Source organism: Mercurialis annua, linkage group LG4, assembly GCF_937616625.2.
Source record: "Mercurialis annua linkage group LG4, ddMerAnnu1.2, whole genome shotgun sequence".
Lineage (NCBI taxonomy): Eukaryota > Viridiplantae > Streptophyta > Magnoliopsida > Malpighiales > Euphorbiaceae > Mercurialis > Mercurialis annua.
Window position 1 is genome coordinate 20,152,896 of NC_065573.1, and position 16,690 is coordinate 20,169,585.

The following is a 16,690-nucleotide window of genomic DNA, read 5'->3' on the forward strand; positions in this document are numbered from 1 at the left end:
TACAAAGGTGGTGGTGCCACTTTTACAATGTAAAATGTTTCAATTTTTCACATTCATACTTTTCCTCCAAATTGACAAATTCTTTTTTGTCTTTTAAAAATCCTACTAAATCATATTCTTTTCGTTTAATTCAGGCCTAATATATATATAAAAAAATACTAAATGACTAAAAAATAAACGTTTTAGACTTTTATAAATATAGATATAATTCTTAATTTGGGTAGTTTTAATCTAATTTTAAAAATTAACAGCAATTCTAGCTTAATTTTGGAAATTACTTAATTGACATGTAATATGATGTATTAAAATTTAACTTTAGAAATTATCTATTTAAAACTACAAAAATATGTGAACTTTGAAAAAATTATATACAATTTCTTAATTCATCACTTTGGATATTAATAGAATTCATTGTTGTGAAATTACGCACTACAGTGCGTTTGAACCAAAATAATATGCGAAAGGAACAACTTATATTATAGAATATAATTGAATAAGGATAAAAAAATATCAAAGTTACGAAATCAATCGAATACAAGAATACCAAAAAAAAAAGATTGAACAATCCTATCGGGCAACCGCAAAGAGTTCACTCATATCAAAAAAATTCTTAGGTAGACTCGGTCTAACACGTCATCCGTAGACTAACCTATCACATTATGACACGTCATTAAAATAATGACAATTTTGTAAATTCGTTTTTTACTTATTTACACCTTTAAATAGTAATATTACAAGATTGCCATCATTTTAATGATGTGTTATAATGTGATAGGTTCGGTCTACGGATGACGTGATAGACCGAGTCTATCTAAGAATTTCTCCTCATATCAAATCAAAAATTATATAAAATTTAGAGTTAATAGTATGTATATACTCAAATCATAGTCTAGAATCAATTACATGTTTCCACGTGCCTCCATCTAATGAGAATAGTCTCACTGTCTATAACTTACCAAAATAAACCTAGAATTTAGGTCTTACACAAAATAGACCAAATATCCAGCATAAAAACATTGCTAACACAGTGACAAATGGACAGTAGCAAAAGCATGTTACTCAGTTCGAGAAACATGTGTTGATTGATCGGATCAAGACTTTACAAGCCGATGATCCGCAGTTGAAATGTATTATGGATGAAGTTTAGTAAGAAAATTGTCAAGACTTTATGATGGTGAAACGACTAGCTAGTTAAGCATAGAATCGGATTAAGTGTATCTGATAATGAGAATTTGAGACAACAAATTTTGAAAGAGGTTCACGGATCGATGTATAGTGTACACCCCAATTTTACCAATCACAATTTTAGAGGCATGTATTAATGGAACAGACTTGTTGTAAAGAGTGTTCAACATGTTAGCAAGTGAAACTTGAAAACCAGAGACCCTTTGGATATTTGCAACCACTTCTGATTCTCGGGCGGAAGTGGCAAACCATAGCTATGATTTTGTTTTCGAATTGTTCGAACACAATAAGGGTTTCATTTGATTTGGGTAATTGTCGACCGAATGATCAAGTCGCCATATTACATCACAATAATGATTTCATATACGCCGGTGAGATTGGCACATATTTACATAGAACAAACTATGTGTTTACATGGTGTGTTGGTATCAATTGTTTCTAATATATGTTCGGTATTCATTTCTAAATTTTGCAAGAAGCTACAAGAAATTTTAGGTACGCGGTTGGATTTTAGCTCTGTCTTCAACCATAAATGGACGGGCAGTCCAAAATAACGGTTAAGATGTTAGAGGACATGCTATGAAAAAGCATATTGGATTTTGAAGGAAGTTGAGATATGTATTGATATGACTCCATACGAAGCTTTATATGTTCAGAAATGCCAATCTCTAATATATTGGGAAGATGTTGGTGAACGAATATTGACATAAGTCAAGATTATTCAAGTGACATTTGAGAAGGCGCTGGTAATCAATAAACGATTAGAGACCGCTTTTAGCCAACAAAAGAGCTATGTGGATCTAAAACGGACGAACGTGTAGTTTCAAGTTGTCGACTTTGTGGTTATATGAGTATTCTGATAATTATCTGTTTTGATAAGAAAGAAAAATTGGCTCCAACGTTAGAGATGTCAAAATGGATTCCACGAGAAACTGATTCGTTAAACACGTAAAATTGGTGAATTCGAGTTGAGGCTTAACAGGGTTGTGCCGAAAATGTGTCATCCCGTTTATGACACTAAATAAATGGGTCGTATTATGGGTTGACTCGCAAAATTGGCTAATCCATTTACAAACCATAACAAATGTTATATGTTGTGAGATTAGCCGCAGCGAAATAGCAGAAAATTAATTAGGAAATCAAGCTTATGGCAAAATATAGAATCGAACTAAAAACAAACACAAGATTTACGTGGTTCGTCAATGACAACTCCACGGGTGAAGGAATGAGTTTTATTCACTAAAAGATGAAGAATGCAAAAGAACGGTAGATATTTTTCTAATGCCCAAACCCAACAATAAACCCAAATAATGCTTTGGTCGTACTAATCTGCCTCACACTCTTAAATTATACAAGCCATGAGCTTGTCTATTTATATTGTTCTAAATAGGTTAAAGGAATAAGGAGTTCAAATCCAAAAAGAATTTAGACTTCCTTTTCCTACACAAACCTAATAATGACATAATCAACATCCAACACATATTAGAATAAATTAAAGTCCTAAACTAATTAGAATTATAGGAATAATCCTAACAATCTCCTCCTTGACTAGAATTCTCTTGCATCTTCAATAAATTAGAATGACAACCAAACTCCACCTTCTCCACTTCACCATAACAGGTTACTACAATTAAGAAATTCCAAACAAGCCCAAGAACGTCTTGAACTTGCAAAATGACACAATAGATAAATCAAATAACTTATCAACCAATTGGCACGCAGCTGTGAATTTGTTGGCCTTGATCTTGGCTATGTCATCAGTAGAATCTGGCGAAAGAGACGAAGTCGTAACTGATCCATCAATCTCATACAAACGACCAACTCTATGAGCTTTCAATAACACCACATCATCTTTCACAATATCCAAAACCACATTCCTGCCATAAAACTCATATCCACAAATTTCTAAAGTAGATAGAGAGATAAGATTCTTACGCATTTCAGGAACATGTCGAACGTCGGTGAATGTTCTAACTTTTCCATCATGCATCTTGATCTTGACTGAACCAATGCCCAAAATTCTGCAAGTTCCACCATTGCCCATAACTACAACTCCACTATCAACTCTGTTGTAGTCGGAAAACCAATTGAAATTGGCACAAATGTGATATGAACAACCCGAATCTGCATAAAATTTTGAACTTATAGATTTATGCTGCACTTTTGGACCAAGCCGGTTCTCTGGGTTAAACTGGTTGTAGAACCGGCTCCCCCTAAAACCTGAATCTCTACTCCAAACTGCTAACACATCTTCATGGCCTCATCTGATTCATCTTCAACAATATTGGCTTGAACGTTAGGCTTTCGGTAGTTTTTGCTTTTTGGATTTTTCCAACAATCAATCTTTAGATGCCCCTTCTTCTTGCAATAATTACAAGTAGAGTTTTTGTGTTTCAGACACTTGTTATCGTAATCTGTCTTCATGCTAGTACTGATTGTAAAGGCAGTATCAGACATCTGACTAGCATTCCCCATTAGCTCCTTATCCATTAACTCCTTCGAAAATAGGGCATATTTAACTCCCTCAACAGAAAGCGTATCATGATTAAATATTAAATTTTCACGAAATTACTTATAATCAGAAGGTAATGAACGAAGCAACATAAGAGACAGATGTTCTTAATCATATTTAATATCCAGACTCTCCAAATCCATTATAATGGAATTGAATTTCCCAAGGTGTATTTTCAAAGACGTACCTTCAGCCATATGGAGCATATGTAGACGGTTTTTGACAACAAGTTTACTGGTGAGATTTTTCTTCAAGAACTGCGTTTCAAGTTTCTTCCACAAATCCAAAGCGGATTTTTCGCGTAGAACTTCACGCAAAATATCATCAGATAAACATAGTCGGATGGTAGATAGAGCTCTCTCATCCAAATCTTCAATCTCGTCTTCAGTCATCTTCTCTAATAGCTTCTCCTTCTCCAGTAATGCTTTTCGCAATCCAGCTTGTGTTAAACAGTCACGCATCTTGATTTGCCATAAGACAAAACTCTTAATGCGATCAAACTTTTCAATTTCAAATTTTGTCATAGCCATATCAGAAAATTTCAAAATAAATTCCAAATCAGAACTGTCGCTCCGATACCACTTGTTGTGAGATTAGCCGCAACGGAATAGCAAAAAATTAATTAGGAAATCAAGCTTATGGCAAAATATAGAATCGAACTAAAAACAAACACAAGATTTACGTGGTTCGTCAATGACAACTCCACGGGCGAAGGAATGAGTTTTATTCACTAAAAGATGAAGAATACAAAAGAACGGTAGAGATTTTTCTAATGCCCAAACCCAACAATAAACACAAATAATACTTTGGTCGTACTAATCTGCCTCACACTCTTAAATTATACAAGCCATGAGCTTGTCTATTTATAGTGTTCTAAATAGGTCAAAGGAATAAGGAGTTCAAATCCAAAAAGGATTTAGACTTCCTTTTCCTACACAAACCTAATAATGACATAATCAACATCCAACACATATTAGGATAAATTAAAGTCCTAAACTAATTAGAATTCTAGAAATAATCCTAACATTATAAAATAAAAATATATATAAGGTTATACTTGTCATTTACATTTAGTATATATATAACTCTTATCTCAAACAAAACCCTAATTATTTTTCTTCTCTTTATATAGTTTGTTTTCTCTCAAACACAAACTAGACGCTATTTTTTAATGAACATTTATTTTTCTTATCTTTTATTCTTTGTGATTAGAAAATATTATAGACATTAGAAATTATTTAAAAAATTTGTGAATGAGTCCAAACTTCTTTCGAATAAGAATTTTTTTACTTTATTTATTTCGTTCATTTCTTATTTCATTATCTCTTTGGCAGTCAATCACCAAATATATTTGTTTTTTGTATATAGAGAATTTTCACAAATTGAAACAATTAGTCCACAAAATTTGTCTAACATAGAATGGGATAAACACTTATCTCTTACTCCTGCTGCCGAAACCGGAGGAGAAAGGATTGCATCTACATCTTGACGTGAAAAACAAGTATGTACCAAGGCATTTTTCCAATAATGGGGTTGCAGAAGAATAACATCTGAAACCTTCGAGAAATGCAAAGGAAGATTTATGTCCAAAGATACAGTAAAAGGATATTGTAGGCGGTCGTATCGAAAATCAATATATTGACCATCACCTACTTGTCATCGAACACCTTTTTTCAAAATCCTATCGCCCTTTCAAAAACTTTTCCATGCCCAGGGTCCATTATAATGAGTTCCCGCATTTTGGAACGAGCCATTGAGGGTAATGTTTTCCTCGAAAAACTCTTGATATAAGAGAATCATGTTGTGTTAGTAGCCTCCATCCTTTTTTAGCTAGTAATGCGAGATTAAAGGCTTTCAAATCTCGAAAGCCAATACCTTCTGATTCTGTATCACGACACATTTTTATCCGTGAAATCAAATGAAGCTTTTTCTCCTTCAATTACCAAAAATTTGAAATAATCTGGTTTATCTCTTTTTCCAAGCTCCTCATTAAGAGGAAGAACGACATTGCAAACACGGGAATGGACATAGCAATGCTTTTGAATTAGAACCTCTTGACCCTCCATAAATAGCAAATTTTCTTTCCACCCCGCAACTTTTTGACGAACTTTGGAGTATTTATCATTGAACGTTTCCATTTTGGACTTGGAAACCAAAGCCGAAAGACTGAAATGCTTATCCTGCCCACCTACATGATACACTTCAACAATGTTCACAACCACCTCTCTCAAGCTGACCGAAGTATTTCTACTGAAAAAGTTTATCAAAATTAATAAGCTGTCCAGAAGCTCGAGAGTAAACCTGAAGAATATGCTTCATATTTGAAGCTTGTAAATTGGATGCTTGAATGAAAAAGAATGAGTCTTCCGCAAAAAGGAGGTTAGAGACCGGGGGACTCTGAGGTGCATTACGGACACCGGAACTCAGCTGATTATTTTCAGCTTGAAACATTAGAAAGGAGAAGCATTCCGCGCAAATAATAAAAATGAGTGGCGAGAGTGGATCTCCTTGCCTAAGTCCTGTCGAGGAAGATATAAAACCATGAAAAACCCCGTTGAAGTTAAAGTAATACGTCACTGATGAAATACATTCCATCATCCACTTGATCCATATGTAATGAAAATCCAATTTTCGAAGAAATTGTTTCACAAAAAACCCTTCTATCCTCTCATATGCTTTACTCATATTGAATTTTAGCTCAAGTTCAAAATTTTGATTTTCCCTTCTTGTCTTGAGGTGATGTCACTACAAGAAATACTAGAAATAGCAGCAAACATGTTTGCTGCAAATAGTGCTAAAATTGTTACTATTAACATATAGCAACAAGAAAAATTGTGGCATGTTGCTGCTAATAAAACGTTGTCTTAAGTAATTGATAACAAAATTTGCTGTAAAATACTGCTATAACTTAATTAATGGCAGCAATTTTCAAAATTAATGCTGCAAAATATTTTTTAGCAGAAAAAAAAATTAGCTGCAAAAGAATTTGTTGTCATATACATAATTTCTTGTAGTGTGTGTGAGTTCATAAGCCAAAATAATATTATCTGAAATATTTCTATCATTGGTAAATGCACTTTGGTTTTCGATAATAATGGTCATAATGATTTTCTGAAGTCGGCTAGTAAATAGTCTTTAGATGATCTTGTAGTACACTAAACATAGACTGATTGGTCTAAGATCTGCCATAGTTATGGGGGTGGGTTTTTTAAGAATTAAAGTTATGGAAGTGTGATTTATACCTTGGGCATCTTATTTCCTCCATGAAAGGATCTAATACCAGCGCAAATATTATTCTTCACCGCCTCCCAATTCGTTTGGAAGAAGAGTCCCGTCAATGCATCTAGCCCCGGGGCCTTATCCGGATCAATGGTGAAGGTCGCCTTGCGGATTTCCTCGTCTGAAAATGGTCGGATCAGATGCATGTTCATAGCCTGCATAACTTTTGGAGAGATGTCGGCTATTGCAAAGGTAATTTCTTCTGGATTGGGTTTGGCTGTCTTGTAAATGTTTTAAAAATAGTCTAAGGCGATGCCAATAATTCCTCGCTGATCTGTGCAGTATTCTTTATCATTCAACTGCATTATATTATTTCTTCTTCTCTGGTGAATTACTTTTGCGTGAAAATATGCCGTGTTTCTGTCACCCCACTTTAGCCAGTTCGTCCTCACCTTTTGAGCCCCTAATTGTTCTTCCTCTTGTACCTCGACATTGCTTCTCCTCGTGTTCTTTAATCTGCAACAGTGGCGGAACGAGGGAGGGTCGAAGAGGGTCGGCCGACCCTCCCTCGCCGGAGAATACAAGGGACCGGGACCGGTGGTGCTATTCCATCACCGGTCCTCTTTTGTCTCGACCCCCACTGTTGCTGCCATCCAAACCAGTTGGAGCGGCGGCGCTGCACCTGTTTCTTTTTAACAGTTTTGCTCTTTTTATTTTTTATTTTAGTCCAAACGACAGTGGTTTGGATCATAGTCAAACGATGTCGTTTCGAATTTAAGTTTGAAACATAAGCAGATGGTTATCTGTTTCTGTTTCAAATGAAACAAATACATTAAAAGTCAAATTGAACCCCTCTTTTTATTTTTTTCTTCTCTTTTGATTTATAAACCCTAATTATTAAATTGGATCTCTTTCACTCAATTAATCACACTATACCAATTAATTCTTAAAACCCACCATTATTTCTACTCAACAATTAAAGGTACTGTAATTTTTTTCTATTTTAACCTAATTTTTTTCTATTTTTTATAATTAATTTATTTTATTATTTTATCTAACAATAATCTTAAATTATATCTTGTTAGTTTATATAAATTGATTTAGCGATGTCAAGTGATGGGTTTGATAAAATTTCAATAAATAAATCATTTGTAAACTCGTGTAAAATTTAATCCTAATGAATTTATTGTTGATCCCGTGTCGAAAATTCACCTCTTGCCTTTTTTAATTTTTAGTGTTTTTTTAATTTTTTATATTTTTTATTATTATTAACTTAATATTTAATATTTTTATTTAATTAAATTTTTTATTTAATATAGTTCTATATTTTTGTGTGTTATTTCGACCCCCCTAATTTACAATCCTGGTTCCGCCACTGATCTGCAACGTATTATCTTCAAACCCCTGTCGGTGTAAGATATCAAACTCACTTTTAATACATGCCATTTTCTGAAGCAACCTGTTTGTCCCATCTTAGTTACTCTCCTTTAAGCTAACTTATCAAGGTCTCATCTCACCTTATCTCTACCTATTTTAGTTCGTCCAAGTATCCAACATTTCTTAACCTGCACTTTCGTCTTTTCTATTTTCTATTTTCTTTTCTCAGCTTATCCCTCTTCATTTATTTAAAGCCCATTCTCCTAGTATGATTTTTGCACTCCGTTGAGGAGCAGAAGTTCCTGAACTGCTCCTCCGTTGAGGAGCTGCCGCACGTGGAGCAACTCTTCCTCCTCCAGAAATTAAAAAAATATATATTTTTATTTTTAAAGTAATTTAAATTTAATTTTTTTTATTTTATAGAAAAGATGACTTTTGGTATAGTTTATAAGGGTTATTGATTCTGGGAGTCACTGTACTTTCTCAAAGTTGCAAAATGGTCACCGAACAATTTTTTGTTCCAAAATGGTCACTGTATTTTGTGATTAGTAACTTTCGGCAATCACTAAATGAAATCTGGTGACTTTTGTCTTATGTGACTTGCCGGAAGCTGACTCACACCTTTCTTTTTGCCGAAAAATGTTTAAAAAATTAGGGAAGAAGATAATAATGTAGAAAAATAAGAGTGATATCGACAATGACATGGCAAAGAGGAAGGTGTGAATAAGCTTCCGGCAAGCCACGTAGGATAAAAAAGTCACCGGATTTCATTTGGTGATCGCCGGAAGTTACTAATCACAAAGTACAGTGACCATTGTGGAACAAAAAATTGTTCGGTGACCATTTTGCAACTCTAGAAAAGTACAATGACTCCCAGAATCAATAACCCAATTTATAATGTTAAAGAATTTTTAGATTTTTTAATAGAAATGAAGAACTTATTTTGAATATTAACCAAATAAAAAGAGCACTCAATTTAATGTATCAGGTTGCAAATGAAAACTAAAAATTCGAAATAGAGTAAAATTAAAAAAATTGCTACATCAGGGTCAATTTGAAAATCAAAATAAAGGTTGGGATTTTTTCAGCCCATTAGCCAAATTAAATCTATCGAGTTTGGACTTATATTTAAGCAATGAAATCTGATCAAACCCAAGTTGTGAATAGACATTATCACCAGCTAACCATTATTATTTGTTCGCTATATATTTTTATTTCATTTTTAAATTTTGCACTGTCTTATAAAATTGATATGGAATTGAAGAAGTCAAGGGCTCATTTATTCCTATTCTGATTTTTTGCGTTTTATTTAACTATCTCAATTTGTAATATTCATTTGTGATTTAGCAACATGTACTTACAGCAACTTGCTTTAGTGGGGTTTTATAAAATCCTGAGAATATAAATGTTAGGGTCAATTCACAAATTTGGATAATTAAAAACTAAAATGACAAGGTATGGCTCCAGAATGCCGTCCTCGATCTAATTCTCTGTTTGACCAGAAGTTTCAAATGAAGGGTCATAATTGTACAGATTATGATTTTCCAGGAATTAACGACAAACCAGGAATGACAAACAAACAACTCAGTACCTTGTGATTATTTGGAAACTGTAAATAGTTAAAAAGTTCATTAATTAAAACATCCAAGTACGTCACTTGTTTTCTTATTTAAAGAGAAATGAAGTTGATGCATTAGCTAAATCTAGAGGTCAGGGGTTCGACCCTGCCTCTCCTCAGACCGTGGTTTATCTGTTTAATTTTCAAAAAATGTATATTAATTTCCGCTAATCCCCACTAATAAATAATTTAAAATAGGTCTATTCTAGATAAAAAAAAATATAGAGGGCTCCAGCGATAGAAAATCCAGAACAAAAAGACTCACATGTTATAACAGTTGAATAAAACAAAATAATTGTTGATTTATAATTTTGTATAACCGGTTAAAAAGAGTTAAATTATATATGCGACTTTTTCTAAAGCCAATCTCATCAATATAACAAAATGGATACACTCTCACCAAAATACAAGTAGACAATAGAAGATAAAAGTAAATAATAGAAGATACTAATAGATATAAGTATTCAAAAATAAAATTACTAAAATCACAATTCTATTTATAAAAATAACATATCTATAAATGTAGGCACATTGTACAATAGGATAGATACGTATAATTCGATGACGAAATGCATAATGGGTACTATTTATGGAATAAAAGATAGGAGTAGAATTATTATTTTTATGTTTTTTGGCGATTATTTCATGCAATTGTTATTTAAATTGAGTGTTTCGTGTCTCATTTGGTTCATAAGTATTGCAAGCACATTATTAATGTTTTTGAGGAGTTTTGAGCATTATAAAAGTCATTATGATCATAATTGAAGTATAAAATTGTTCGAAAATTTGAAGAAAATAAACGTCGAGAACACAATAAACTTAGCACTGTTGTGCGCATTTATGGAAAATATTTGGTAGGCCTTTTTAAAATAGTATGCATGCAAAAGAGGTTTTTATTTGGAAAAATTACATAAAAAATACTAAAAAGGGGATTTTTTTATAAAAATATTAACATGTCTAATTCTTTTCAATTTAAAAATAATTTATACTAAATACACACTTGATCCTAGCCCTACACATGGCAAACCATTGAAAAAAATTGATTAAAAAAACAACACATGTCACTGTTTTGTCAACTCATGCACGTGGTCCCTTCAATTTTATTAACTCATACACGTGGTCTCCCTTTTTTTTCTCTCTCTCACTATCTCTTTCTTTCTCTCTCTATTTAGTTTTCTTCTCCAAATTTTATGTCTCTCACCATTTTTTTTCTCTTTCAATTTCTTTCACCATTTTTTTTCTCTTTCAATTTTTCTCACTATTTTTTAACTTTCAATTTTTCTTTCAATTTCTTCTCCACATTTTATTTATATCTCTCGCCTTTTTTTTTCTTTTTCAAATTCTTTCAATTTTTCGCTAACTATCATTCTTATTTATTAGCGATTTTCTAACCCTACTCACGATTCTGACAGTGTTTTTTTTATCATTTTCTTACTTTTAACTGTTAAATCATTTTTTTATAAATAGAGTATAGCACTATATAAATAGCACAATGATTGTCTCTATAAAATTAACCCCAATAGTTGATAGAGAAAAAAATCTAAAATTATAAAATCTAAATTAGTTAAAAAAGGAAGTGGAAGTAGTGTTTACAAAATTGAATAATTATTTTACACAAATGTTACATGTCGTATTAATTTTACAAAAGAAACAATAGAATGTGTCAAATTTAATTATATAATTACAATTATATAAATTTCTAGTAAATGTAAACCTTCTCTTTTTCTACTTTTTGTGTAAAATAGTAAATGAGGTATATTTGAAAGAAAAAAAGAAACTTACCAAAAGAAAAAGAAATATAAAAAGAAATATTTTATATCAATTAAAATATATATCACATAAAGCTAAAAGAATATTTAAATAATTATTGAATAAATAAAACTATTCATTATTAAACTTTACTGAATTTTTTAATATAAAAAAAATAAACGCTAAATAACTGAAAAATATAAAGTTGTAAAATGTTTACATTTTTTTATATAAACTCAAAGATTAACTTCAGTTTTTGATAAATTTTATGACGACATTATATTGTTATTAGTTCATCTTTTTTATTTTTATATATCATGTATATATATTGAATATATTAATGATACATTATAGATACATCACTTGATAAGTCATATATGTACCACCGGTACATTGTAGATACATTCCTTATACATCATAAATAAATCCGTAATACATTACTGATACATCTTTGATACATCATAGATACATCAATCGATTTTTAAACTAGTGAAGTAGTCCATACAAATGATAATTATATGCTAACGCTAGTTCATCTTTGATCACAAGTCAATTTTATTATTACGCTCGAGAGAGTGTTAGAAAATGAGACCATGACTAAAGAATTCCTATTATTTGTATTTAAGATGTACCATTAAAGTTGTATTTAATATGAAAAAATTCTGAAGTAAATTGTGTTGTTTGAATAGTTTTTGAGCCGCTTAAATAATAGTCCATATTAAAAATATAATTTTGAGACATATAAATAATACATATAAATAATATAGTTTTGAAACACATAAACAATATATATATATATATATATATATATATATATATATATTAGTTTTATCAATGGTGATAGATTTGATGAAAGGGATAAATATTATTAGTAATTCTTTTTTTATATATCACATGTATATAAAGATGTTATGTTGCTATTATTTGATGTATGAATTTTAATTAAAGCATGTGATACATATATATTTTAATTTTAATATATATTATACATACTGCTTAGAGACACATAAATAATACATATTAATAATTTATTTATTTATTTATTTATTTTTGTTTTAAAATATGAAATAATAATAATCAAATATGTTAACAGATACAAATCGGATACATGTTTGAATAGTTTTGACAAACTGACTATGACTGACGCACGTGTAAGACTCGCGTCAGACGCGTTTCTAACGCGTTTTGACAGCTGTTTAACGCGTTTTGATAGCTGTTTGACGTTTTTTTTGCTTTTGTTTTTGCTATTTGAGTAAGACATGTGTCTCTTATTTAGTGGTTAAGTATGAAATGTAAACTTTTAAAATTTGTATGTGCTAGTGTAATAAATGAGTTTAGCTAGCATTTTTGTAAACTTTATTAATTTTTTACGTAGTTTTGTAATCTTCTCTATTTATTTTATATTTTTATTATTCAAGAGAGTTTTTAAATTGATTTGAATGAATGAAACTATAATATTTAGGGATATATATGAAGCATTTCAATATTAACTGAATTAACCAACTAAAAAAATTATTTTGATTCAGTTTTTAATTAATTTGATTTGGTAATGATTAATAATTTTAAATTTTTTGGTTAATTTTATTCAATTAAGCTTTAATATAAAATTTTTAAATTAACCAAATCAACTGAAGCAACTCTACTCCTCCGTTAAGGAGCAGATCTGCTACTCCGTTGAGGAGCAGAAGTTCCTGAACTGCTCTTCCGTTGAGGAGCTGCGGTAGGAGGAGGAGCTCCTCCTCTTTCGGAAATTAAAAAAAATTATTTTTTTAAATTAATTTAAATTTAATTTTTTAATTTTATAGAGAAGATGACTTTTGGTATAATTTATAACATTAAAGAATTTTTAGATATTTTTAATAGAAATGAAAAACTTATTTTGAATATTAACCAAATAAAAAGAGCTCAATTTAATGTATCAGGATGTAATTGAAAACTAAAAATTCAAAATAGGATAAAATTAAAAAAATTGCTACGTCGGGGTGGATTTCAACAAAAGTTAGGGTTTTTTCAACCCATTATCCAAATTAAATCTATCGAGTTTGTATTTATATTTAGGCAATGAAATCTGATTAAACCCGAGTTGTGAATAGACATTATCACCAGCTAACCATTATTATTTGTTCGCTATATATTTTTGTTTCATTTTTAAATTTTGCACTGTCTTATAAAATTGATATGGAATTGAAGAAGGGCTCATTTATTCCTATTCTGATTTTTTGTGTTTTATTTAACTATCTCAATTTCTAATATTCATTTGTGATTTAGCAACATGTACTTACAGCAACATTTGTTTTAAATAAAATGGAGACCAACCAAAGAGGAATTAAGAAAGGAATTCCAACTTACAACAACTTGCTTTAGTGGAGTTTTATCCCCGTGTATTGTGGTATTTGTTTTACTACGTGCATGCTACAGCTAGTGCAAAAATTATCATCATATGGGTACTATGGTATTGAATTTAAATCCGTCTGATTGTGGTTTAAGCTTCTTTGCTAATATCTATTGTATCTTACTTTCTCAGGACTGAAACTTGCAGATGAGATTGGAACTCCAAATATTGCTAAATCAGGTACTTATTTTTGGCGGGGAGAGTAATAGTTTTACATTTGAAATGATATTGATGAGAGATATTTCTAACTCTAATTGGTTATTTGGATATGTGTTGTGTTTGTTTTGGATATTTATTACTCTCATGGTCATGCTGAAATTTCATTTGAAAATGTCCGTGTATTATGTTAGATTTCGTGTATCATGAATATGCTGAAAACATATTAATCTATTTGGTGATGTTAGTGTACTATGCTCGTTCTCGACTCCGAAAACACTTCCCTTTTATCTGCTTTGATTAGCACCCATAAGAATTGGATTTCTTGCTATCGGTTTCAGAAGTATTAAGATCTGTCATTTCTTTTTTAAACCATTTCAGCATTTTGTGCTGCATCTTTAAGAGCTCGAATGACAAAGTGGAAGAGTTTTTAAATCTGTCATCACAAAGTCTTCTATGGAAATCAGGCTAAGAAAGTCTCGGGATTCTGGTAAGGAACATTCGCTATTTTCCAAATTAGTAACTATATTCTGCTCATGATAATAACTGAATATATTCAATATTGCAGGGGTTTCTCGGGTGGTGCATTTTGAGTTGTAAAGAAAGCGGTATGCAAAATTTAAATGTTGTCTTTACAAATTTAAATGTTGTCTTTAAAAATTTAAAGAAAGCGGTATGCAAAATTTAAGTCTTTACACATTTTGAGTTGTCATATCTACGGCATTGCCAATGATCATTGCTGTACCAGAATTTCTTCCAGCTTTTGGAACACAGTTACTTAGAAATGTTGTCTTTGGGAACATATGTGTAAAGATCGAGTTTGTTGTTGCTTTTCTATTCTACTCAACTAAGAGAATGGCTAAATAATTGTATGTTTTGTCAAGACTTTGTAATAATTGGACACCTCTAAATATCATGACCATATGCACAGGGAAAAAAACATGCATAAACATAAATCTTACCCGGTCAATATAATATATAATAAATCCAATGTTCTTAATGAACTAAATATTGTTACCTTGCAGGCAATCATAAAATGAAGACTAATAATATCAAAAATTACAATAGATAATAACAGATTCTAAACAAGAAGCAAAACTACAGGACAGTAGACTCATCCCATAATTTAAGGCGTTGCAGCAGATCTCTTGTAGGATCTTCAACTTCCTTTCTGAAACTTGATGATGCTGTACTTATTCCATACATTAGTGACGATGATGATCTATCAGGAGTAAAATAGTAGCTGCGGAAGAACGGATGTCGAAGAGCCGCCACAGCAGTAGGCCTGAGAGATGGATCCCATGAACAAAGCTTCTCTATAAGACTCCTCGCTTCTTCACCTGCCGATGGCACCACCCAAGACAGCTCCGTTCCGCCTAGTTCGGGAAATTGATACCCAATCAGTCCTGCCAAATTCACCCCGTTGGGCCATGATTCCACGGTAGGACTACCCATTATCTTACATATTTTCTGCATTTGATCTCCTCCGTTTCTGCCAGAAAAAAGAGGACTCAAACTGAATAGCTCTGCCATTATTGCACCCATCGCCCACATGTCAGCCTTAGAACTATACCAGCGCGACCCAAGCAACACCTCCGGCGCCTCATACCAACGCGTCCCAACATATTGCGTGTAAGGCGATTCTGGATCGACTTCCCGCGCAAGACCTAAATCGCCAATCTTGATTATGCCTTTCTTGAGGAGCAAGTTTTCGGGTTTTAGGTCGCGATGGAAATAGCCTTGCCTGTGCATGTAATCCAGCGCATGAAAAATTTGGAAACACAAATTCCTGATTTCGGATTCAGAGAAAGGAAGATTGTTGCGCTTGCGATGTTCGATAAGTTGGGATAGATTGCAATCCATGCACTCGAAAACCAAAAAGAGGGTGTTCATCTCTAGGGATATTTCCTTGAGTTTAACAATATTTGGATGATTCATCTTCCTCGAAGCCTTCACTTCGGGCAAATTGAGACATTGTTGGAGAGTATAATAACTTTTCTTCACAATCTTAATGGCAACAATTTCTTTGGTTGTCTTGTTCTCCGCTTGCCAAACGCTGCCATAAGAACCTTCACCTAATGGCTCCACAAACAAGTATTTCTCCATTGTCGCAGAAAGAAATAAAATCTTAGTTAGGGTTTCAGTAGAAGTGAATATTTATAGTTTTCTAAGGTTGTACTATTCTCATTAGGATTTACTACTTAGGATTTTCTTTTTAATTTGATTGGTTCGTAAATGATTAACATTAATACTATACTTCCTTTCTTGGAAGTAGCTTGTACACTTCAGTAGTGACCAGCTAATGTAGATATATTTTCAGAATTTAATTCGGATCTTACTGTTAATTAAAAAGTCAGCATTTTTATTCTCACTAATATTTCTATCAAAGTAATATGAGAAAGTTAGAAAAAAATAGTATATAGTTTATAATTCATATCTGGAAAATAATATTTTCCGGAAAAAAAAATATTTTCTGGAAAAT

At 31.8% G+C, this 16,690-nt stretch overlaps 1 protein-coding gene across 1 annotated transcript; it reads right to left on the reverse strand.

Moving 5' to 3' along the window:
* Window positions 1-15,230: 15,230 nt before the first annotated feature.
* LOC126678848 (cyclin-dependent kinase F-4-like) lies at window positions 15,231-16,345 on the reverse strand. Its single transcript, XM_050373759.2, has one exon. It carries the CDS (start codon window positions 16,312-16,314, stop codon window positions 15,307-15,309), a length of 1,008 nt encoding a protein of 335 aa, XP_050229716.1. The 5' UTR covers window positions 16,315-16,345; the 3' UTR covers window positions 15,231-15,306.
* Window positions 16,346-16,690: the final 345 nt, after the last annotated feature.